A 23925-nucleotide genomic window follows, 5' to 3' on the forward strand; every position below is an offset into this window, starting at 1 on the left:
GAGCTCAAAAATGTACCTTACCATACTGTCTCTCCTCTAAAGTCTTTCTTGAGCTGAGTTGAGGGCTCAGTTGATAAAGTGATTGCTGAGTCCGCTAGAGGACTTGAGTTTGGTTCCCAGAACCCACTTAAAAATGCTGGACACAGGGCAGCCCACACCTGTAATCACAGTGCTGGGGATGGGGGAGGGGCAGCAGAGACAGGCAGATCCCCAAAGATCACCGGCTACAACCTAGCCAGATGATTCAGTGAGAGATGCTGTCTCCAACCAAAGAGGAGAGTCATCAAGGAAGGCGATGATGTTGATCTTTGGCTTACACACACACACAGCTCCACATACCACACACACACACACACACACACACACAGCTCCACATACCACACACACACATACACAAAACACCAACACACTGACACACACACAAATCCTTTCTTGCTCTGCCTAGTGTACCATAAAATGCTACAAACAAAAGTTGGACGAGGCAGCCCCCCCCCCCCAACTCAGGCTGAAGCACTAGGACCCTGGATTTTTCAGGAGGAGGCTGTCACCCTGACTGCTCCATTACCCGAGGCAGGCCCCCTGAGCCTGCATAGTTTCGGCAACCAGCTTCCGGCCTCTCCTTTTTTTTTTTTTTTTTTTTTTGAGACAGGGTCCCACTATGTAGCCTTGGCTGGCTTCAAATTGACAGAGACCTACAGTGCCTCTGCCTCCCAAGTGATGGAATTAAAGGTGTGCACCACCACGCCCAGCTCCCATCCTCTTTGGTCAAGCACTCTAGAACAGTGGTTCTCAACCTGTGGGTCATGACCCTGTTGTGTCAAATGACCCTTTCACAGGGGTCACCCAACCACTGGAAACTATAGACATTTACATTATGATTCATAACAGCAGAAAAATTACAGTGAGGAAGTAGCAATGAAAATAATTTTATGTTTGGGGGTTACCACAACTCGAGGAACTAATAAAGGGTTAGCCTTAGGGAGGTTGAGAACCGCTGCTCAGTCTGCCACGGTGGTGCACACCTTTAATCTCTGTGAGTTCAAGGCCAGCCTGGTCTACAGAGTGAGTTCCAGGACAGTCAGGGCTGCACAGAGAAACCCTGTCTCAAAACCTGCTCCCTCGGCCCCCCAAAAAGATTCACTGCTCTAGAATGACCCTGATGACCCAGTTATACTGTAGCTCTGCAGCAGTTTGACACTAACCATTTACATCTGTTTTTCAAAAAGGATTTACTTTTATTCTATGTGTATGGGTGTTTGCCTACATGTATGTATGTGCACCACATATGTACAGTGCCAGTGGAGACCAGAAGAGGGTGTTGGATCCTCTGAAACTAGAGTTACAGATGGTTGTGAGCTGCCATGTGGGGCTGGGAACTGGACCAGGGTCCTCCGCAAGAGCAGCAAGTGCTCTAACCACTGGGCCATCTCTGCAGTCAATTTCCAGTTTTGATGCATCGAAGGTCCTGCTATGTCTATGAGACGTGAGTTCTAGGCCTTATAATTAAAAATAAAAAGCAAAACAAAATACATGGGAACAAGCCAGCAAACTGGGCTATCAACAACTAAAATACAATACCCATGACATTCTTGCTGTTCCTCATGTGACAGACTTGACGAGGTACACAGTGTGTGTGAATGCTCCTCACTGCACGTTACCCCACACGAGTCGGATGACTCAGAAACTGGTGCGTTGTTCTGGTTTGTTTTTAAGAACCAGCCGTTTCATTCTTGGCTAATAGACATGTTTTGTGATGCTTTTTATAGATAATGAGAATCTAAATTATTTTAGATACAAATAACCATAGTTACACACACTCTTTCTATCTCAACACCAAACATCAACCATCTGGAGAAGGCCGGCACCCTGGGGTGTCGCCGGAGGGTCCAATGTCTCCAGGACCCCATCAGCCAGCCACAGAGCATCTCACTGGTCATACCTGTGAGTTCTGCGTGTTCAACACAGACCGAGTTCTGTCTTTTTACAAAAGGATCCTAAGTTCTTGGCTAGCTTGGGCTACAGAGTGAGATGCTGCCTCAGAAACCCCAAATTCTGCCTTTTCAAGGTAAGGTGGCTCTGTGGGTAAACGCCTGCTGTGCAAGCATGAGGACCTGAGTCTGGATCCCCAGGACCCACAGAAAAAACCCACCAGGTGTGGTGGTGTGTGCCTGTCATCCCAGCATGTGTACAAGTGCATACTCTGTCCCCTTCAAAAAACAAAACAAAACAAACCCTCCTCAATGGGAATTGCCAAAATTGTCTTCTTTTTTTTACAAGTAGACACAAACCTTTTAGCTTAGTTGTTGTTAAATTTACCTAAAACTTGTTTTTTACCTAATTAAAGCCCTGCCTCCCCACTGGGTGAGTCAACTGTGCAACCTACTGATAAAGGTAAAAAAATATGATCACTCTGTAAGATAACAAAAGACGCTCTTGGTACCTTGGCAGCCCGAGCCACATGATCCAGGACGGGGACCAGCTGGCATCGTACTCGTTCTCACTGAAGGCGCCTGGCTGCTCCTCTGAGCCCTGGGCCGTCTCCTCCACAATCTGGACCTCCAGGGCTTTGAGGACGACGGCCGGAGATGCAGCACTGGCCTTCAGCATGGCCACAGCCTCGCTATGACTTAGGTTGGTCAGGTCAATGCCGTTGATATTCAGCAACACATCACCTGTGCCGTTGGGGAAGCCAGAAGAATGACATGAGCTCTTGTTTGCCAACCAATCAACGGGTCATTTTCAAGAGCTTAGATGGGATGAACGCTGTAGAATAATCCTTTGTACGCTGTAGAGATTTGTCACTCAAATTGGTTTAATAAAACCCTGATTGGCTAGTAGCAAGGCAGGAATTTAAGTGGGACAACCAAGCTAGGAGACTGATGGGAAGAAGGGTGGAGTCAGAGAGACGCCAGTCACCCACTGAGCAAGCAGGATATGTAGAAACTGAGGTAACAAGCAATGAGTCATGTGGCAAAGCATAAAGAGAAATATGGGTCAATTTAAATGTAAGAGTTAGCTAGTAACAAGTCTGAGCTATTGGCCGAGCATTTGTAAATAATTAAGTCTCTGTGTGATAATTTGGAAGCAGCTGCCTGCCAGGAAGGGGAGTGGATGGTCAGGACAGGAAAACTTCTGACTATATATGGCAGCCCAACATGGGGCAGGAATGCCCACATAAGACCCAAAAAAGCTTAAAAAAAAGGATTCTAAACACACAAAAACAGAGTCAAGCATTGCTTCTTGGTAATTGTCTTTTATCTGGTAGGTTCTGTTTGCTGGCGGTGAGTAGAGTCATGGCTCCTTTAAGAGATGGCTTACTGGGTCAGTACTAGCAGCAAAAACAGGGTGGCTCTTTTCCTAGGCCCTGCTGCCAAACACTAAAACACTGTTTATGAGCAGTGGGTGGCATGCTACTTGGTGGCGGCATGGACCCCAAAACTTCCCAGAGTTGGGCCAGAAACCATGGCTCTCAGAGCTGGTGGTAAATGTACCTCAGCCATGAAACTAGCCTTTCAGGGAACCAAGGGGGAGGAGCCAGCCACCAGCACACCATGATCTAAGTTACACAGCAGTTTAAATTTTGCCCATGCAGACAGAAAAGGATTACAGACATGCAGTAAAGACAGATTCAGATGGAAGAAACCTCTAAATGGGTTACAGTGTGTTTAAAAATGCACAAAGGCTTGGGAGAGAAAAGAAAAAGGGAACAGACAGTCATAAAAAAGAAAAGAATAGTTTTAAAATAATAAAACAAAGCCCTTAAAAAGGGAGTAAAGTAATATAAAATAAAAAAAAGCCACATAAAGATGGAAAATACAGAGAGTCTGGATCCTGTATGTTATTGTGTTGTCATTGAATTTTTTGGCTGCTAAGAGACACTGGCCTATGAAACTGCTAGATTAAAACAACAATATATATATGTGTGTGTGTGTGTGTGTGTGTGTGTGTGTGTGTGTGTGTGTGTGTGTGTGTGTGTGTGTTTGAGACAGAGCTTCTCTGTGTAACATTCCTGGCTGTCCTGGATCTTGCTCTGTAGACCAGGCTGGCCTGGAACTCACTAAGATCCACCTGCCTCTGCCTCCTGAGTGCTGGGATTAAAGGCATGTGCCACCACTGCCCGGCCAACTTATATGTTTTAAAATTATCTTGATTTCAAAATTTAAGTCAAAAGAGATGTTGCTTTGGGAGAGGTTATGCTTTTGTTTCCACGGGAAATGAGAGGCTATGGATTCATTCTGGGTTAAGGAAAATCAGGTTTGATTAAGGAAGATCCCCTGAAATCCTGGCTACAGACATTAAAAAAAAATCCACAAAAACCACAAATCACGTAACATATATTTTATCTGCTCAAACACATAAGAAAAAATCATCTTTGGCTGACTTGTATACAATGCACAGTCTATACTTGTATTAATACAGATATGTATGGTATCTTTAAAAGTTTGTGTATTTTCAGAGCAAGGAAACCTGGATAACCCAGGTGATCCAAATCCAAAACAGCTTCAAGGCTGCTGACTGAGATGATTCAGCCTCACAGAATACTCCAGTCAGGACTTGACCATTATCCTGAATTTTCTTAAGTGTTCCCCATAGATTACCAGAGACCCCCAATCAGCAGTAAGTAGTCTAGATAACTACATCCACATTTCCAAAAAATTAATTATAGATGCTTATCTTTGTTTAGGGGGGTTGGTTGCAAATTATTATTGGTCATAGAAAAAAAAACCCAACTATTAACCTTAAATATTTTACATTGGTGTGGATTTTGGTATATTGATACAAATTTAAAGTTAATTTTGTTATACTGTATGTATATTTCTAATCTTGTTTAGGGTATTATGTTTATTCAGCTCATTTAAAAATATAATACATAATTAAGAAATACAAATTTCAAAAAAAACATATTTCATCTATAACAGCAAACTTATCGTCATATTAGGTTTTCAAGGTCCTACAGAGATATATTTCAGATAGACAAGCAATCTTCAAACACTTCAAAGACTTCCAGAATATGGCATTTAAAATGTTTTAAGAACTTAGACTTTTTTCAACAGTGAGACATGTCTGCTCCTGGCAGCACCAATTACTTCAAAGAGGATGATGGGCATTGCCGAAACTCCATATGGAGTTTGTTTTCTTTATGGCAAAAGCTAGCCATGTGGGTAAAGAAACTGCCCTTGCCTCACTTGCTGACAGTTACTGTCCAAACTGGACCAGCAGGACACAAGAAAGACGACTGCCAGACTTTGCCAAGACAAGGTAGGACAGTCCTTCAGAATTCCCTGCTTCACAGAAAGTCTGTCAGATATGCTAGGCCTGTAGGCCAGAGGTGGATGCCCCAATGTTACAGAAGAACTTTGGGTGACTATCCAGGCAGCCTGAAGTCCCTGTCATTAGGTAACATTTCATCCTTCTGGAGTCTTTGATGGAGCTGAAGACTAGATAGTTACAGTTATCATTTTCCTTAGTTGTGACAGAAGGTAAATTAAGTACAAAATTTCATAGACTCACAAAGATAAAATAGATAATAAATTATTTTCTCTAATTTTGCCATATACAAATAGAGTAGATATTGTAACTGTAATTCTTACTTGATAACTGTTTTTGTTTGATATAATTTTACTATGCTAAAGTTAAACCCTTTCTTTTTAATTAGACAAAAAGGGGGAAATGCTGTGGAATAATCCCTTTATAACACTTGAAGATTTGTCACTGTGATTGGTTTAATAAACAAGCTGACTGGCTGATAGTTGAACAGAATAAGGTTTGTTGTTTTGAAAGCCAAATTGAGAATGCTGAGAAAGAGTAGGGCGGAGTCTGAGGAGTCGCCAGCAGACACAGAGGGAGCAGGAGATGAATGTTCAATGCTAATAAGGGTACCGCCATGTGGCAGAGGGTAAATAAGAAATGTGGGTTAAATTAAGATGTTAAGAGCTAGTTAATAATAAACCTGAGCTATTGGCTGAGCATTTATAATTAATATAAGCCTCTGTGTGGTAATTTGGAAGTGGCTCTTGGAATGGGAAAACTCCGCCTACAGATGAAGATGGGTTTTTAATTATTTGTGATTTTCTGTACCACCAAGGGCAATTTTTCCAATTCACAGAGAAAATTCCACAACAGTTCAAAACTCAAACTAATGCCAGACTACAGAGGGAAAACTGTCTTGAAGCACCTTGTAAGGTCTATGTCTGAATCATTACCCCTTGTAGCTGTGCACAGGGGTGAGCACTGCTTCTCTCCACTGAGCTTCAGAGAGCTCCGCAGTTCTTTCTGATCCCCAAACTATTTGATCTTTTGCTCTTAGAAATAACTTTAACAGATTCTATTTAATATTACACAGTTTTATACATAGAAACAGCCCCTTGCTTGACAGGCAACAACATGTGTGCAATGAAAAAGAGCTACAGAGATTATTAAAAAATAAAAGGGGTTAGAAAAGGTTAGAAAAATTCTGAAAATAGACATTTGTGCTGCAATGGCTTCAGAAAACCTCCTCTTTATTTATCATCTATCTTTCAGATTATTAATTACTGAAAAGGATTCTCATTACTGAAAACTTGGGAGAGGCCACTCTGGCCACCAGAACTCCAGATTGGTGCCTAGCCCAATCATCACCAGAGAGGCTTCTTCCAGCAGTTGATGGGAGCAGATGCAGAGACCCACAGCCAGACAGTAGGTGGAGAGACCCCAAATTGGAGATCTTCATCGGGTCCCTCCCCTCAGAGCTTGGGGAACCCCATGGAAGACGAGGAGGACTGAAGGAGTCAGAGGGGTTGAGGACACTGTGAGAACACAGCCCACAGAATCAACTAAGCAGGGCTCACAGAGACTGATTGGGCTATCATGCAGCAAATATGTTATGGTTGTTAGCTTTGTGGTTTTGTGGGTCTCTTTAACAGTGGGAGCAGGGTTGTTTCTAACTCTTTTGCCTGTTCTTGGGACTTTTCTCCTCCTACTGGGTTGCTTTACCCAGCCTTGATAACGATTAACAAGATACAATAAGACTTGTACCTAGTCTTATTGTATCTTGTTGACCGTGTTCAGTTGATATCCCTCAGAGTGAAAGGAGGTGGGGGGGGGGGGGGGGCGTGAACTAGGAGGAGTGGAGGGAAGGGAAACTGTGGTCTGTGGTATTACATGAGAGAAGAATAAATAAAAATAAAAAAGAAAGACCTCATACATCATTGTAAGTTACACACAGTCAAGGGAAAATAGTTATTATTAAGTCTTTTCTCACAGGCTCAGCAAAAAGCCCTGAGATAAACTGTTCTATGTTTTTGATGATACTCGGAGAGTTGGACTTCTTGGTTTTACCTTCATGAGTAGAAGGGACATAAACTCTCAGTTCTTCCTCTTTGTTGCACTTCCTATAGGAATGATGTATTACGTATCTGTGTGCTCCTTTTTACTGTACTGTGGAACATTTTGCTCAGAGCCCACCGCAGGCTAGGGTGCTGGCATCCCTGTAATGCTTCCGTGTCTGCCACAATCACTGGGTGGTGGCAGAAACCTCGGTCAGACCAGGAAGGGCATGCGGGGAGGCAAGTACAGATCTGCGTGCAGAGCACATAGTGAGAACGTATCAGTCACATTAGTGACTCCTGAGCCACTGTTTGTGAAGGGTGTGGTTGTTATAAACAATCCTTTTGTATAATCCCGAGGAAAGGCGGGGTTTAGATTGTTATTTTGTGTAATTCAATTTTTGAGAGCATTACAAAAATAAACAAACGGCTATGGATTAAAAAAAAAATAATAAAAAGGAAAACTCAGAAGTGCACGCACACATACACAAAACAAAAAAATAAAACCAAGAAGGAACTGAAATGTCACCAAATTCTACAATTGGACAAGTAACTTTTAAAAAATAGTATCCTTATTGAAATATACTCTACACTGTACTTGAACCCTCTTTTTAAAACACCCAGCTAGCAGGGCAGTGATGGTGGATGCCTCTAGTCCCAGCACTCGGGAGGCAGAGGCAGGTGAATCTCTGTGAGTTTGAGGCCAGCCTGGTCTACAAATGGAGTTCCAGGACAGGCAGGGCTGTTACACTGAGAAACCCTGTCTCGAAAAACCAAAAACCAAAACAAACAAACAAACAAACAAACAAACAAACAACATCCCACCCAGCTCTGTGGTCTTATGATGTTGACCAAAGAACACCACCACTATGATTTTAGAACATTTTAGGACAGGATGAGGGCCGTCTCTCTGATAACCAGTTATGTAGTTATGTTGAGCAGTTTTGCATGTGACTGTCTTCTTGGGAGAAATGTCTATTTTTGTCTTTAAATTAGGTAACTTACAGTTTTTATTGAGTTGGAAAAGCTCTTTACAATTTCTTGATAAGCCATGTACGCATACATAAATGTGTGACTTGTAAACATTTTCTGCCACTCTGAGGGTTACCTAAGAAACTGCCGCCTAATTACAGGTCATAGGACTGTTTTTTCTTGGGGGCTTTCCCAAGTACCAGCTTTTGAGAAGGGAGAAGGTGGGCTTTGTTCCTGGGAAAATAACCTTTCAGCTTCGATTTTCTCCCCACATGAAGTACATCAGCAGTGACCGCTAGTCTACCATGGCAACAGTGTCCAGGTCCATGTTCCCTTCTATGCACCCTAACGGTTGTGAGGGGACAAGGAGTTCACCTCTAAAATCAAGTCTGTCCTCTGCTGCTCCTCTTGTCTTCTGCACGCTCGCATGGCATCTGCACGAGGTAAGAAGATGACTTCCTGAAGCCTTGTCTCCTTCTACCTCAAGGTCCAGGGATAGAGCTCGGGGCACCAGGCTTGGGCAGCGGGCGCTCCTACCGCTCAGCATCACACGGGCCCCGGACACTCTATCATAATCAATGCTGTATTTCGGTGAGAAGGCCCTTCAGCATCATCTGCTATAAGCTGGATCTTTTCCAGGATAAAAATAAGCCAACAGTCTGAGAAACTGCAGGGTCTCCAACCATCATCAGGGTTAATTTTCCTAACCTTATAGAAAAACATTTTGTTTTCTATACAAGGACACGTTGAAAGGTTTGTAAAAGTCATGTTTAATCTGAAACACAGTAATTACTCTTTAAAAGTGTGACCTCAGTTCTGAGATGAACATGGCACGTCTTCCGAGACCCTGCCTTACCTCTCTTGATCCTGCCGTCTCGGGCCAGGCAGCCATGGGGTGGCACGCTGGTCACGAAGATGGGCAGCTCACCGTTCTTACTCCCTCTGCCACCAGCAACCGTCATCCCAAGGGACTCACGTGGCTCCTTCTTTACAGTGATGTGCTTCTCCTGGCACGTGACACACTGAGTGAGGTCCTACAAGGAAAGAAGAAAAGCCGTGACATGCAGCCGAGGTAAAAACAGGCTAAAGCAAGTTTCAGCGGTGCTCATAAAGGGACTGTGTGCTTGACTCCTTATGAGGACGGAAAAGCTCTGTTTCTGAGATAGCTGTCTGACTGCAGTCCTGATTGTCCCGGAACTCACAGAGATCCGCCTGCCTCTGCCTCCTGAGTGCTGGGATTAAAAGCGTGCACCACCACACCCAGCCAGTCGATAGGGATTTTAATACCGTAACCACACATGCTATCCGTGTGCCTGTCAAAGCTCAGAGTCAGTCAGCGTTCACACAGCTAATCCTGTCACCGGAGGCAACATGCCTACCTGCTAACCATGGACTTAGCCATGTTTTCATGGTGCATTTTTAGCTGTAGACCAGTGATCACATTTACACAAGCAAGCCAAGGAGACTGGACTTAGGCGTGGCCCTGAGCCGTGGAGTATCCCTTCTTGTTAATCACTTCACAGAGGAAGCCTCCCTGACAAGAAACTACGGAGGCTGACTGGGGAGGCCACTCTCAGGCTTCACGCCCCAAACACCTGGGGGTTTCCAACAGAATGACAGCCTGCATTTCAGGCTTGAAAAACGAACAAAACTTTATATTGTGTTATGACCAGCATACAGAAAGCCTGTCCTTACATCTTCTCAGGCTGTAACAAGGATCCTCAGAGGGTGATGGAAATTGAAGGAGCGGAGCGTCCTCACCTTGTGTGAGCTTGGCCGGCTGTGAGGGGGTGGCTGTGCATGGTGCTGGCTGACGCTGTGTGCTCCTGCTTCACGGGTGCCATTGCTAGGCTGGGACTTCCCCGGTCTGGCAATTGTCAAATTCACTCTCTCCCCACTGGCCTGGAGAAGACATTCATCATTGCCCATCATACATGATGTTTGTGCCTTAGAGATCTTAGTGGAACTCCTTCTCTTCTCCTCTGCCCTTCCCTCCCCTCCCCTCTCTCCTCTCTTCTCCTCACTGAGGCAGGTTCTCATTAAGGAACACAGGCTAGAGGCTCCTGCCTCAGCCCCATGAATGCTGCAGGATACAATGCCTGGGGACACTGTAACTCCCTATGCACTTCTTCTTTTTTTTTTTTTTTTTTTTTTTTTAGATTTTTATTTATTTATTACAGGTCAGAAGAGGGCACCAGATCTCATTACAGATGGTTGTGAGCCACCATGTGGTTGCTGGGAATTGAACTCAGGACCTCTGGAAGAGCAGTCAGTGCTCTTAACCTCTGAGCCATCTCTCCAGCCCTCCCTATGCACTTCTTAGTCACGGCACCAAAGCCTCATCTGGGCAGTCACTACCTGGTGGCAGAAGAAGGCTAATATTTTCAAAACTCTGACACTGAAACACACACACACACACATGCATGGACAGACACACACACACACACACACACACACACACACACACACACACACACACCTTTAAGAGTTAAATTATTTGGAGGCTTGTGGTCCGTTGACTGTGTTTCAAACATCAAGGTTCACACATTATTACACTTGAGGTCATGCTGTCCTCGCTCTTTAAAGCACATCTGACTTACCCGATGATTCTTCTCTGTCATCACCACAAACCTCCAACTTTACTGTTTCTCCTACAGAAATTCACAGCCTGCTTTAAGGAACTGTGATGAGAAGTAGAAACCTTCACTGTGATTAAAATTACTGATGGTAAGAAATTCCTTTATGGGCTGGAAAGGTGGCTCAGAGGGTAAAGGCATTCACTGCCACACCTGATGATCGACGCTCAGTCCCTGAGGCCTCCGAAGTGGAAGAATAGAGCTAGCCGCAGCAAACCATCCTCTCATCTCCACACGCACCGTGGCGGCACACCCAGACACACACACCACTTAGTAAAATATAAAGATGGCCTCACTTTTGGTTCTCCGATTGGAGAGTGAGAGACAACTCTATGCATTCGCCACTTCAGCAGCACCTCCAGGGTCCAACAGGTAAATGCTGAGGTGACCTGAATCAGAGTCCTGACATTTACAGCCTGATGACCACACCATACTGTGGGGAGTGCCAATGGCTACCTGGGATTTTCTTACAATACACACTCACGGCCATTGCTGTTAACACCTGAGAGCCCCACATCAGAAATGCAACTTCCCTTGAAAAGGACTTGGACAAGCTTACTGGCTGAAGTAAACTCTTGCTCTCTGGAAAGATGCAAAGCTGTGGAGCCCACACTGTACAAACACAAGTCCCAGTCAACAACAACCCCACACTAACACAGCTCTATGTGGGGGAGTTCTAGGCAGTAGTGTGGAGTCTGAAGACTTTACCATGGACGGCCCTGAATTCCTAGGTGCCAATGCAACAGTCAGCCATGTGACTGACGGTCCAGGCTCGGTGTCAGGTGTTTACCTGAATGATCTGGGCAGCGAGCTCTGGGGTCCCGTGCTTCAGGTCGTGTCCGTTGATGGCCAGCACCCGGTCATTGCTGTTGAGCCTGCCATCCTGCGCCGCCAGCCCCCCTTCCAGAAGGTCAAGAATAAAGACGCCCGGCTCATCTGTCCTGCGGACTAATTTAATCCCCAGCTGCTCTGCCGAGTCGCGTTTGTGAAGCATCACTTGGAAGACCTCGTCCCGAGGGGCACTGCTGTCCGCATGGCTGTGTGCTCGGCTGCCGAAGCGCCTCTCCCGCAGCACAGTGAGCTGCAGCATGCCGCAGGGCTGGGAAAGCACAGCCCGGGCATAGTTATGGGACACATTGCTGATATCGTATTTGTTGACCTAAAACAACAAACGAACACACAAAACCCCTAGGACCAATGCACGGCAAAATTTTATTTTCCTAACTTGCAGAAATGTCTAGATGACATCTCCAAAGGAAACCAATATGGAGAAAATGCCAGAGGATCCCTTACCTACACAGAAAACCACCCTAAAGACTTACAGAATAGAATTTAAAAATGACAAACAGCACAGTGTTGAGGAATGGTTAGAAACACCAGCGCTGACATTAGAGGCTTTGGTTCTAGTTACTGACAACCTCAGGGGAACAGGGAACTCATCTAGCGCCTGCTCCTCTGGCTCTGACTCTACTTCACAGGACCAGGGTGGGAGGGAGCAGGCCGTGTCACACCAGGGCAAGCCTGAACCCAGCACAGCTCTAGAGGCTTGCGGGCTCAATTCTGCTGGATTTCAAAGCTGCGTTCCCTAATGAAACACATTTACGAGAGACAAAATAAATCGTTTTATTTCTTAAAAAGTTGCATATTCTGAGTGACTTTTAAAGTATGTAATTACAATTCCATCCTAATTATCAGCATACACATATAATACATATTTAATATGCTGAGTGTAATTCAACATTCATGTACTCATTACAATGTACAGCCTTGATACAATTACAATGACTGATCTCTGAATATGTAACATCATTTAGGAAAATAGTCCAGCTTCAATTATCCACCTAGGAGGTGAGCATAATTTTCCTACTTATCACAATTAGAGCTCTTTGAATCTATCCGAGATAAAACCAATGTTCGCCAAGCATCACTAATGAGACAGCTCTGGGTTAGGAATGTATGATCACCTGGAATCCTCAAGGCTCCCAAACATTAAGCAAGGCCTTCCCCTTCTTACAAATCTGACTGAGATCGACAGTTCTATCTTTTTGAATTTGGGCTGCTTTCTTTCTTTTGCTTATTTTCTGGGTTTGATAGTTTTGAACAATACTACCTTGAATTTTTTTGGTTTGGGTCTATGGATACCTTTTAAAATTCAGTCATCAAACTTGCAGGCATACATACGAGTTTATATTCTCTCATGTTTTTAACATTGATGCAGGCTTTGACAGATAACTAATTGGCCCGAGACCGGAACGCCAAGGAATGTTCCAGAAAAACGGGCTGACAGGACTCATGGGTCCATCATCATTTCAGTTGTCCAGCTGAGCGTGGATTATTGCCACGTTCACATTTTCCATCTTCAGACAGTCACAAAGGACACAATGCCTGGCCGAAATACAGCTCTGCATTTCAGCAGTATGCAAGCACGCAGCCTACTTTCTCTGTAAAGCAGGACGGGGAAGACTCAACTATGAAAAGATTCATTCTCCATGAATGCATGGTTGCCAGTGAAAGTCGGAGAAAAGACTTCCTGATTTTGTAAAAGGAGCACAAATAGTAAACTATCATGCATTTTGACTATGGTTTTTGTTGTTCACCAACACGATGTAAATCACTGATGTTTCTGATCAAACTAAAAATATTTTATTTTTAATGTTCTAAAGCGGTATCACTTTTAATACTATGGACATACTTTATAAAGAGTGGCATTTTTTTCTTTAAAACTGCTCAAAAGGCTGCATGTGGATCTCTGAAGAGGTGCATAAAACCGTGAGAGCACAGGCTCCCTTTGTAAAGTTTACTTCAGTGAGTATGTGCTGTGTGTGTCTTCCTATACGGACTTTGTTAAATGTGGGAAAAGCTAGTCCTTCCTGTTGACTGCGTGTTTACCAAGAGAAGAAAAGCACAGTGTGGTTCACTAGTCTGTAAATGAACCACCTTATTGCTTGGGGATTTTCAAACACGGCACACTATGTTAAAAAGAAAAAAAAAAAAAAGACAAAAGTATATACTTAAATCACCGCTAGGAAGGCCAGATGGGGAGAGAGAACAGTATGAGGGCTGCCGTAGAGTCAAAGAGTCAGATGCCCGGGAGGGGTGGACCTGGGGAAAGAGCTGTGAGAGTCCCTCTAAATACAGGGCACGAGCTAGGAACGGAGGCGTGCGTGCAGGCAGCGTGTCCTCACAGTGGGGCCAGCCTTGAGCAGCCAGCGCACCAACACAGACCGGCGGCCGAGAGCCAGTGCACAGAAACTGACTTCCAAGAACAATTTGAAAGCTCAGTCTGTCTCAGCTATACAATGGCCCTGGGAGGGTTTGGGGTGTGGGCTTGAAAAGAAAGCCACGCATGGTCAAGCGGCTGGACACACCAACCCTGCTGCCCTGCAGCCTGGCCCCTACCTGCTTTGCTCTGATCCAGGAGATGGCTAGTCTCAACAGGATGTCACAGCCAAGTTCACTCCTCTGCCAGTCCACTAGGGTTGAACTTCATCAACACCTCACTATTTGTGGTGGATTCCGTGCACCAAGTGTGATGATAAAGCAAGGGAGCAGGGTGCGGGGAATGGCTGAACAGTTTACAGGTGAGGGCAGGCTGAGGAGAGCTGGCTTCCGGGACGGAAGGACGCTCTCTGAGGGCAGGACAGACTTTTACTTTTAAATGTGTCCCCAGCAGCTGACCTGGCGTGCCGCAGGAAAGGGACGAAATGTTAGGAAGCGAGGCTGCATGAAGCACCTGGGCCTGGACCGTGACCGTCCGAGGCGAGTGCGGGTTACAGCGGCATTCCCCTCAAGTGAACAGGCTGGACTCCCGGGAGGAGCGCGGGAGACAGGCTGCTGCTGGATGGAGAGCGTGGCACCAAACTGGGAATGAAGTGGTGAAGGCCTAGACTAGAGAGGTGGCAGGGAACAGGGAACAGGGAGGAGGGAGGAGGGAGGCCTCTGCAGATCCCAGCGGAGGACCGAAGGGGGTCGAGAAAGGCCCTTGTGCTTGGGCTCCGGGAAGGCGTTTTCCCCGTTTGTATTCTTCTCCTAGAAACTAGCCTTTTTTTCTTTTCAGCTCACAGTGACTCAAAGGCCCAGGGCGGTCTTCCCACAGACCCCGGCTCTGTGAGACAGGACACCCGCTCTCCCACCTCTGCAGTGATGCTCTCTAATACAGAGAATATCTGGTCCCGTGCTGCTGCTTCCAGGACCGTTTCTTCCTGGAGGCGGCACTCGGGGAGGACACCACAGAGGACTGACCGAAAACCTGGAGCTGGACGCTGGCAGGCATCGTGGAGTAAGAGACAGGAATCTTACCTAACATTCTGAGCTACAAACTTGTTTACCTCAGGCTGAGGTGTAGCTCAGTGGCAGAGTGCTTGCCTAGCATCACACGGAATCCCCAGGATGATGAGAAAAAACATCATCAGCAACTGGTGCCGTGCGGGTCTGTCTTTCACATTCCAGCCATCAGTAAACACAAGGATCAGTCATGCAGGGAGGGGATGGATGGAAACTGGGTATGAAATAAAACCAGTGGGAAAGAGACAGCTAGCCTGCTCAATGGTGTCGCTGGAAGGGCCATCAAGAGTCCAAGCCAGGAGTGTCAATGTCAAACAAACCCAGAGAGCCCTGCCCCAAGTGTCTGGCCACACACGGGACTGAAAATTCAAATAACACACAATCCCTGACCTGTTCTGTACACACAAAGAGCAAAGCTGCAATCTCAGCACCTGAGAGGCTGAGGCCAGCCTGGGTAACAGAGAGTTTGAGGCTAGCCTGGGCTACATAAAACAGTCTGACTCAAAAAACAAAGCATAACAAAATTCAAATAAAGATAGCTGGGTATGGTGGCGCACACCTTTAACCCCAGCACTCAGGAGGCAGTGACAGGTAAATCTCTGTGAGTTTGAGGCCAGCCTGGTCTACTTCTCAGGTTCTAGGCCAGTCAGAGCTACATAGTCTCCAAAAAATAAAATAAAATAAATAAAAAACCCCAGCAAAACCAACTTTTGTATAACCAGGGTTCTATAATATCACAGTTGTCTAAGTTGTAAAACAAAAAGGCACAAGCTAACAGAGCGGTAGAGCTGTTGTTACCTGAAGAATCTGGTCTCCGGCAAGGAGCCTTCCATCTCTAGCGATGACCCCATCCCGGTAGACTTCCTGGATGACGATGTTGATCAGTGGCGTCTCATTGCCGCCCACGATGCTGATTCCTAACTGGATGTATGGGTTAGAGCGGAGGATCTCGATGGTGGTGATCTCCCCTTCTGGTAAACTGAGTGGTTGTTGTACAGCTGCCAAGTAAAACAAGAACAGCGTATGTTCAGACTCTCCCCGGCTCAACATGGGATCTTGTAGGTGAACAACAACTAACCAATAAAACACGGTTAAAACTAGCCCAACTCTCTTCTTCCACCAACGCTCAGTAACCATCGATAAATAATTACTATGTACGAGGTCACCAGGGAGCACACATTAACAGAAAGCCACCGTGCTCCCAGCGATGATGCCTGGGCCATGAAAGAAGAACAGACCGTGCAAGGCCGCAGACGGAAAACTCTGGTCTGGTGGGGAATCCCAGAGGAGCTGAGGAAGGCCACCACTGCACAGAGCCCTGAGGGGCAAAAAGCATCACAGCCGTGTCAAGACCTATATGAACAGGGAGGGTGACTTACGGTTTCTAAGGGAAATGAGGTCTAGGCGTAAAGGGCCCACCGCCCCAGGCTCTGTGTGTGCCGAGAGCAGGGCTGTGGAGCGGACTCAGAGGACGCATTCCCGCTGTCCCAGCGGAGCTGTCTGAGCTGCCATCTTTCAAGGCTCAGCTTTTTAACCTGTTTTTTTTTTGTTAATGTCCTCATGTTACAAACATTTCCCTAATTAACACAGTGTTTAGGAATAGTGACTATCTGAGCTGCTCCTATTGCTTTTGTGGTTTGGCTGTGGATGCTACTGATGCAAGCATGTTTCTCATCACACGAGAAATAGCAGATCCCAGTGGGGAAGGATGAGAGTCTTCCTCCAGGTTAAGACTCTCTTCTATTTCTAGACTGCAGCCAGCTAGGGCGGCTCAGTACAAAGAGAGAGGATAGTGTGGTATGCAAAGCGTACTCCAGTGCAGCTGTTTAACCAGGATGTCAGACGGGCAGTGGAGGGCAGTGGAGGAAAGGCAAGGGAGAGCTGAGAACACAGGAAGGGGTGAGCTGCACATACGGTCAGCCGCAGCGCTCTCCTCGAAGGCAGGGTTGTCCAGGCCAGGCTCCTCGGGCCACACAGGGAGAGGCGCAGGTGTCAAGTTCCGCTCGGCAGGCACAGTGCCCAAGCAGTCCGTTTCTGGGGGGGAGGTGCCAGGAGGATCCAGTCCAGTGGATCCGGTTTCACCTTCAATCTGTGTTTGAGTTTGACTAGTTTCCCTTCTCTCTAGATCAACTCTCCGGTACGAGGCTCCAGGACACCTAGAAATAGCAGCAGGTGGTTTTCAGATGCTTTGAAAAGGAAAAGTTGAGGGGGACGAGGGTGTGGTGGGTTTAGTTAACAGCGTTCACCTTAACAAAGGCATGGCAACTGTTCACGTGCCAAAAGAGCCCAAAGAACCCACAGTTCAGCTCCCAATCTTTGTCTAAACTAAGTTCTGACCACTCCATCTGACAGGCCAACTCAGGAAAGACATGAAGACAACTTCAGCTAAAACCTAACGCTCAGGTAGACAGCAGTCATCGGGAAACATCCCAAGAGTCACGGCTGTCTGTATAGAGAATGAGTGTGAAATCTGCATCAAACGGCGCTTTTTACAGGCCAGATGTCTTAGCCAGGGGTAGCAATCTGCAGGCTTCTTCATGCAAACGCGCCACTGTGCCTCTCCACACTTGGTGGACAAGTAGACACAGGGAGCTTTACAACATGCAGCAAGGCCCAACTAAGGCCCAGCCAATCTGCCTTTTGTTAAACACAGGAGACGAAATGTGTTTCCCTAGTCTGTAAGAAGAGAACCTCAAGACATGCTATGCGAGCCGAGTAAGAACCGCTACCATGCTTTACTGAAGCAAACTGCGGGTAGAGGCTCATTTAAACTCAAAAGCAATGAACTCTTAAACAAAGCTTCTCTTGCTGGCCTTCTGGGAAGGGGCTAGAGCACAAGTACACTCTCTCACCTGAGGCTCTGGCTGGACAAAGCGCCAGGTGGCATGCAGTGTGAAGGGTAGAGGACAGCGAGGAGCCAAGCCACCCAGACCACAGGCTGAGGGTCACAGGCTTTCAGTCAATGACAGTATTTGAAAATTCCAAAATTTGCACCATCACAAAGAACAGGGCAGGTTCAGTTAAAGCTAAAAGCTGTCCCAAGCCATAAAGCAGTACGTTTGCCCCAGAAATGACGTTTTTTAAACTTTAAACCCTGCTTTCAGGCTGTGTCCCTGTGATGGAGGGACACAGCCAAGTCTCCACTCTGCACTGCTGTGCAGTACTCCAGGGACTTGTTATCGAAAACACCCCGCAAATATTTTTGAAAACGAGATCAAGGAACACAAGGAAGGCCTTTGTCAAAGATGTTGGTTAATTAGAGACACATTTGAAAGCTACCTTGAAGTGGTAGCAATACAGTGTTGTGACTGAAAAGATGGGTTCAAATTCGAGTTCCATAAATCCAAGAACTAATGAACGGGATCACACTGGATTAAAGAGCTTCTCCCCAGAGAGGAGACAGTGTGAGAAGGAGCCTACAAATGGGGGAAAATCTTTATCAAGAACACATCAGCTAGGTATTTCATATTTAGAATACAAGAGTAAGTGCAAAAATTAAACACCAAACTCTTAAATCATCGATGAATAAATGGGCCGATGAAAAGAACAGGTAGTTCCCACAAAGCCAACACAAATGGCCATTATTACTCAGAAAAAGTGTTGAGCATCCTCATGGGCCATGGGTAGAAATGGCTCAGATTGCTTCTCACCAGCTAAGAATGACTTCCACCAAAAACAAGTGTCGACACCAGGAAGGGTGTGGAGAGACAGGGGCTTTTGATTTGTGCAGTCACAGTGGGAGTCAGTGTTGAGGTGCCTCAAACAAACAAACAAACAAACACCACAAACCAACAAAAGGAACAAGTGAAAAACCAAACCCAGGCACACCACTCTTCATACACACCCAAAACACCTGACATCAGCACACTGCAGGGCGCCTGCATATCCATGATTATTGCTGCATTAGTCACAGTAGCTATGAAATAGAACCAGCCTAGACACCCATCAACAATGAATTAAGGAAATGGTATGTACACCTAATGAAACCTTACTCAGCCATAAAAAATTGAGATCATGACATCCGCAGAAAAATAGATGGAACTAAGATCATAATGCGAAATAAGCCAGATGCAGAAAGACAAATACTGTACGTTTTCTCTCCCATGTAGGATCCCATGTATATACAGGTCATGAGAGTCAAAAGAAGCCACGAGAGGGTAGCCAGAGATGTTAAGGGAGGGGAGGGAGGGCATGTAATCAAATCCATGAGGCATGTAATCAAATCCATGAGGCATGACAGCATGACCATTTGGCAGGATAGGTACAACAAGAGACAGGTATGGATCCAGGTAGGACAGTCCTGGAGGAACATGAACAGGAACAAACATAACAGACCATTATATTTGGTCCTATTATGTCTGCACATGTATGAAAATGCCATGAAAAAACCATTACTCTGTATGATCACTTAAAACATTTTTTAAAGCCAGGTATGATGATGGTACATGCCTTTAATCCCTGTACATAGGAGACAGAGGCAGGAAGATCTCTGAATTCAAGGCCAGATTTAATTTTCAAAATATATGTCACACACAAGCATCCACATGGTTAACAGCCAGTATTCAATGGCAGTGCATGCCTTTAATCCCAGTACTCAGGAGGTCAGCCTGGTCTACATGAACAGAGTTAGCTGACCTAAGAGCCCTCCAGGGTACACAACACCTATCTTACAGCTATTAAATACAGTAGAAATGAATTTTAAAATGGAAAAGCTAAGCTTGCTAGAGAGAAGAGGTAAGCATGCTCACATTCCCGATGGGACAGCAAACCCTTAACAACAGGAAGCCACCCACAGAACAGGAAAAGCCTAAAATGTATCATCACGTAAAAAACGGGAAAATGACTTCGTTCCGCCAGCATCGGGGAGGAAGTCTATAGATAGAACCTTTGGGAACACCCATACTTAAACAGGATGGGCCACAGCTCAGGAGACCACGACAGAGCCACCATGCAGGAAGGAGGCAGAGCGGAAGACAGCCAAGTCATCCAGGCAGAAAAGAGGGCCCACAAAGAAGTCAGCCAGAGCCAAGTGCTACGAGAGGACAAACGATAAGACCCGGGGCCTGGGGTGCAGCCCAGAGCAGAGCTTTTGTCTAGCATGGCTGAGGTCTTAGTTCCAATCCCAGGGACATAATCTTGCAAGACATAAGGACCAAAAAGCGTCAGTCTGAAGATGCGGCAAGGTGGGGAGGTCCACAGAAGGCAGGCAGCGGCTCTGAAGTGCTTTGCTGACACAAGCCTTTCTGTCCTAGCTGGCTCTCTACTGCTGGGGGAAGAGGGTTTATTTCATCTTAGTCTACAGTCCATCGCCAAGGGAAGGCAGGACCTGAAGCAGAACCTGCCCAGGGGTGGCACTGACCACATGAATCCTTAATCAAGAAAATGCCACACAGACTTGCCTACAGGGCACTGCGATGGCGGCTCCCTCTTCCCACCAAGCTCAGCTTGTATGAGGCTGGTAAAACACTAACCAGCATAACAAATACATCCTACGAAAAAGAAACACTAGAAATTACAGATGTAAGTGAAAAACAAATTTAGGGCGGCTTGATCAAAACGTGTGTGTGTGTGAGAATGAGGAGAGGCTGCTGACGGGTTTTAGGCTCCTTTCCAGTTGTTGGAATGTTCTAGAATCTAGAAGACACACAGTACTGGGAATACACAAAGGATAGGCACTGAAGTATACGCTTTCAAAAGGTGAATTCCACACGTGAAATGCACAGCAAAGCTGTTAAAGGCTCAGAGCAGGCTCAAACGGAGAAAAACTCACTTGCTTCACAGCACTGAAGCACAAGGAGGCCGTACTCTGCTAGTCCCCGGGTAACAACCGTGATGTACACACGACTCCTGTATCCTTACAACTGTTCTATTAATACACGGGACACTTGAAACTCAACTAAGCCAACATCACAAGGCAACTGAATTGCAGAGACAGAATCCAAACACACTCAAATCAGATTTCAAAGACTTTCAGCTTTTTCCTCAACAGCAATACTAAGTTTATTTGTGTGGAATTCTTTTTAAGTCCTATAAAAACAAATTGAATTTGTTCGATCAACAAGTGCTTCAAAACACCATTATGGAATATTAGGGCTAAACAGACCTACGGGACCATTAAAAAACAAAAAAACCAAGATGGGTGTGGTGACATGTGCTTGTAATCCCAGCATGCAAGAGGTGCAGTCAGGGGGATCAGGAGTCTAAGACCTTCTCTCAACACACTCTCTCTCTCTCTCTCTCTCTCTCTCTCTCTCTCTCTCTCTCTCTCTCTCTCTCTCTCCCTCTCTCTCTCACTCACCCTAAATCATACAACAACAACAAAAACAAAAAGGAAGCTGGGTATGGCGATGCCTTTAATCCCAGCACCGAGGAAGAGGCAGGCAGATCTGAGTTCAAGAACAGAGCCTCCCTCTTTGGAGGGTCTCCAAAGAAACAAATAGAAAAGCCAAGCCAGTGCTGGGATAAGGTAGCTTCAGTAAAGTGTTTGCCTTAAAAGCAGAAGATCTGCGTTAGATCCCAGAACCCATATTAAAACAAAGTGGGTGTGGTAGCGCATGTTCACAATCCCAGTGCTGAGATTACCAAAACAGGCAGCCAGGCAGCTCCCTGGAGCTCGATGGCCAGTGAGAAACACTGCCTCAAAAAAATGAGCAAACAAAATAAAACAAAAATCAGATGGACAGTGCCTAAGAATAGCACGTAAGGCTGTCCTCTGGCTCTACATGCACATATGCACACACACCTAAACAAAGGGACCCCAACCTCCAGGAGCGAGGTATGGGACACGGTCACCCCAGCAGAGTCGGGTGTGGGAGAGGGTCACCCTTGCAGAGTCAGGTGTGGGAGAGGGTCACCCCAGCAGAGTCAGGTGTGGGAGAGGGTCACCCCAGCAGAGTCAGGTGTGGGAGAGGGTCATTCCAGCGGAGTCAGGTGTGGGAGAGGGTCACCCCAACAGAGTCAGGTGTGGGAGAGGGTCACCCCAGCAGAGTCAGGTGTGGGAGAGGGTCACCCCAGCAGAGTCAGGTGTGGGAGAGGGTCACCCCAGCAGAGTCAGGTGTGGGAGAGGTTTACCCCAACAGAGTCAGGTGTGGGAGAGGGTCACCCCAGCAGAGTCAGGTGTGGGAGAGGGTCACCCCAGCAGAGTCAGGTGTGGGAGAGGGTCATCCCAGGTATTCAGAAGTCGAGGCAAGAGCATCATTTGAGTCCAGGAGTCTGAAGCTGGCTTGGGAAAACAAACAACAAAACCTCTTTGTACTGTTGGAGATGGAGCACTCAACAATAACACAGACTCCAACTGGCATTGGAAGGGGCAACCTAGTGCACACAGGAAACTAGTATAAGGCAGTAAGTAAAACCAATCGGCTAGAAATGCACGCGGTATTGAATTAGATCAGGGGATGCATGGTCTGTGTGCTGTGGATATGTGTTGCTATGACTGGTTGATAAATAAAGCTGCATTGGCCTATGGCAGGGCAGGATGGAGCCAGGCAGGAAAATGCAAGAGAGATAGCGGGAGGAAAAAGGAGACACCAGCTGCTGCCAGGAGAAGCAAGATGTGAAAGTACCAGTAAGCCATGGCCATGTGGCAACTTAGATTAATAGAAATGGGGTAAGTTATAAGAGCTAGCTAGCAAGAAGCCTGAGCCACCTGGCCATACAGTTTGTAAATAATATAAGCCTCTGTGTGCTTACTTGTCCGAGCAGCTGCGAGACGGGCAGGACACAGGAAAAATTTGGACTACAGGCCGAGACACACTTTTCCAAGCAGAGCTCTGAGCCAGTAGGTGGTAGGCAGTCAGTCAGCCCCAGGCTGCAGGGTGAACCTCCCTTGGGCATCTCTAGGTGCAGGTCCTCCCCAACCCCTGAATAAAATGAAACCAAAGGGCTCAAGTAGCAGCAAAGAGCCCAAACATTGGGGTTTTCCTTTCCTACCGGCTATTCATCAGATCCATTATTCTGCCTCTCTGAAAAAATCACATGTAAAGTGACTTGTTCTCCGTTACAGGGACATCATTCCCCACTACTACGTGCACAGGCGCATTAGGAGCCACAGTGTGGCAGAAGACACTATGAATGATCAGAGTATTAGTGGTGGTGGCGAGATGGTGAAGGGATGCTTGGTAAGGCCCATGCTATGCCAGGCCCTTCCTGAGTCTGGAACAGTGCGAGTGGCTTAGAGTCAAGGAAAATAATAAAGACAGACAACACAAACAAAGATCAGTGTGACAGACAGCAAAAATGCACATCAAGGGCATCTGAAGCCTCCCCTCCATAAGAGCAATGAGAAGACTGGAGAAATCGTCAGAACCAACTACTTCTGAATTCGGGAAACCAGGCAAAAGGCCGTAGCGGTCTCAAAAGCATTTATTTAAGATAGGTGGTTGGTGGGCTGGTGAGATGGCTTGAGCCGTGCAAACCTGAAGATCTGAGTTTGGATCCCCAGAACCTACGCAAAAGCCCAGCACAGGAAGGGGGTGTGTGTGTCACCAGAAACGTGCAAGGCAAGCTAGCCTGGTCTTCGCTGCAGTGAATGAAGAGACAGACCCTGTCTGAATCAAGGTCAGAGGTGAGGCCCAACACCTGAGGTTGTCCTCTGACCTCCACATGTGTACTGTAGCATGTCTGGACACTTGACGGGCCTCGTGACTAGCCTGAGCTCTTCAGCTGTATGCCAGACTGGAAAGCTGTAGGCCCTCAGCAGCAATCGAGAGCAATGACCAGCAGTAGGT

At 46.3% G+C, this 23925-nt stretch overlaps 1 protein-coding gene across 3 annotated transcripts in view; it reads right to left on the reverse strand.

Annotated features, from left to right (window-relative positions):
• Lnx2 (ligand of numb-protein X 2) overlaps positions 1–23925 on the reverse strand; it is a 66589-nt gene that overhangs the window by 4380 nt on the left and 38284 nt on the right. For all 3 annotated transcript variants that reach the window (XM_052754521.1, XM_052754522.1, XM_052754523.1), the window contains exons 3-8: positions 17111–17352; positions 15995–16194; positions 11703–12071; positions 10038–10178; positions 9133–9310; positions 2441–2672 (exon numbers count right to left, since the gene is read on the reverse strand). In XM_052754521.1, coding sequence (XP_052610481.1) covers positions 2441–2672; positions 9133–9310; positions 10038–10178; positions 11703–12071; positions 15995–16194; positions 17111–17352 — 1362 coding nt within the window. The remainder of the gene's footprint in view (positions 1–2440; positions 2673–9132; positions 9311–10037; positions 10179–11702; positions 12072–15994; positions 16195–17110; positions 17353–23925) is intronic.

This window comes from Peromyscus californicus, unplaced genomic scaffold, assembly GCF_007827085.1.
Source record: "Peromyscus californicus insignis strain IS unplaced genomic scaffold, ASM782708v3 Scaffold_2__1_contigs__length_46816999, whole genome shotgun sequence".
Classification (NCBI taxonomy): Eukaryota; Metazoa; Chordata; class Mammalia; order Rodentia; family Cricetidae; genus Peromyscus; species Peromyscus californicus.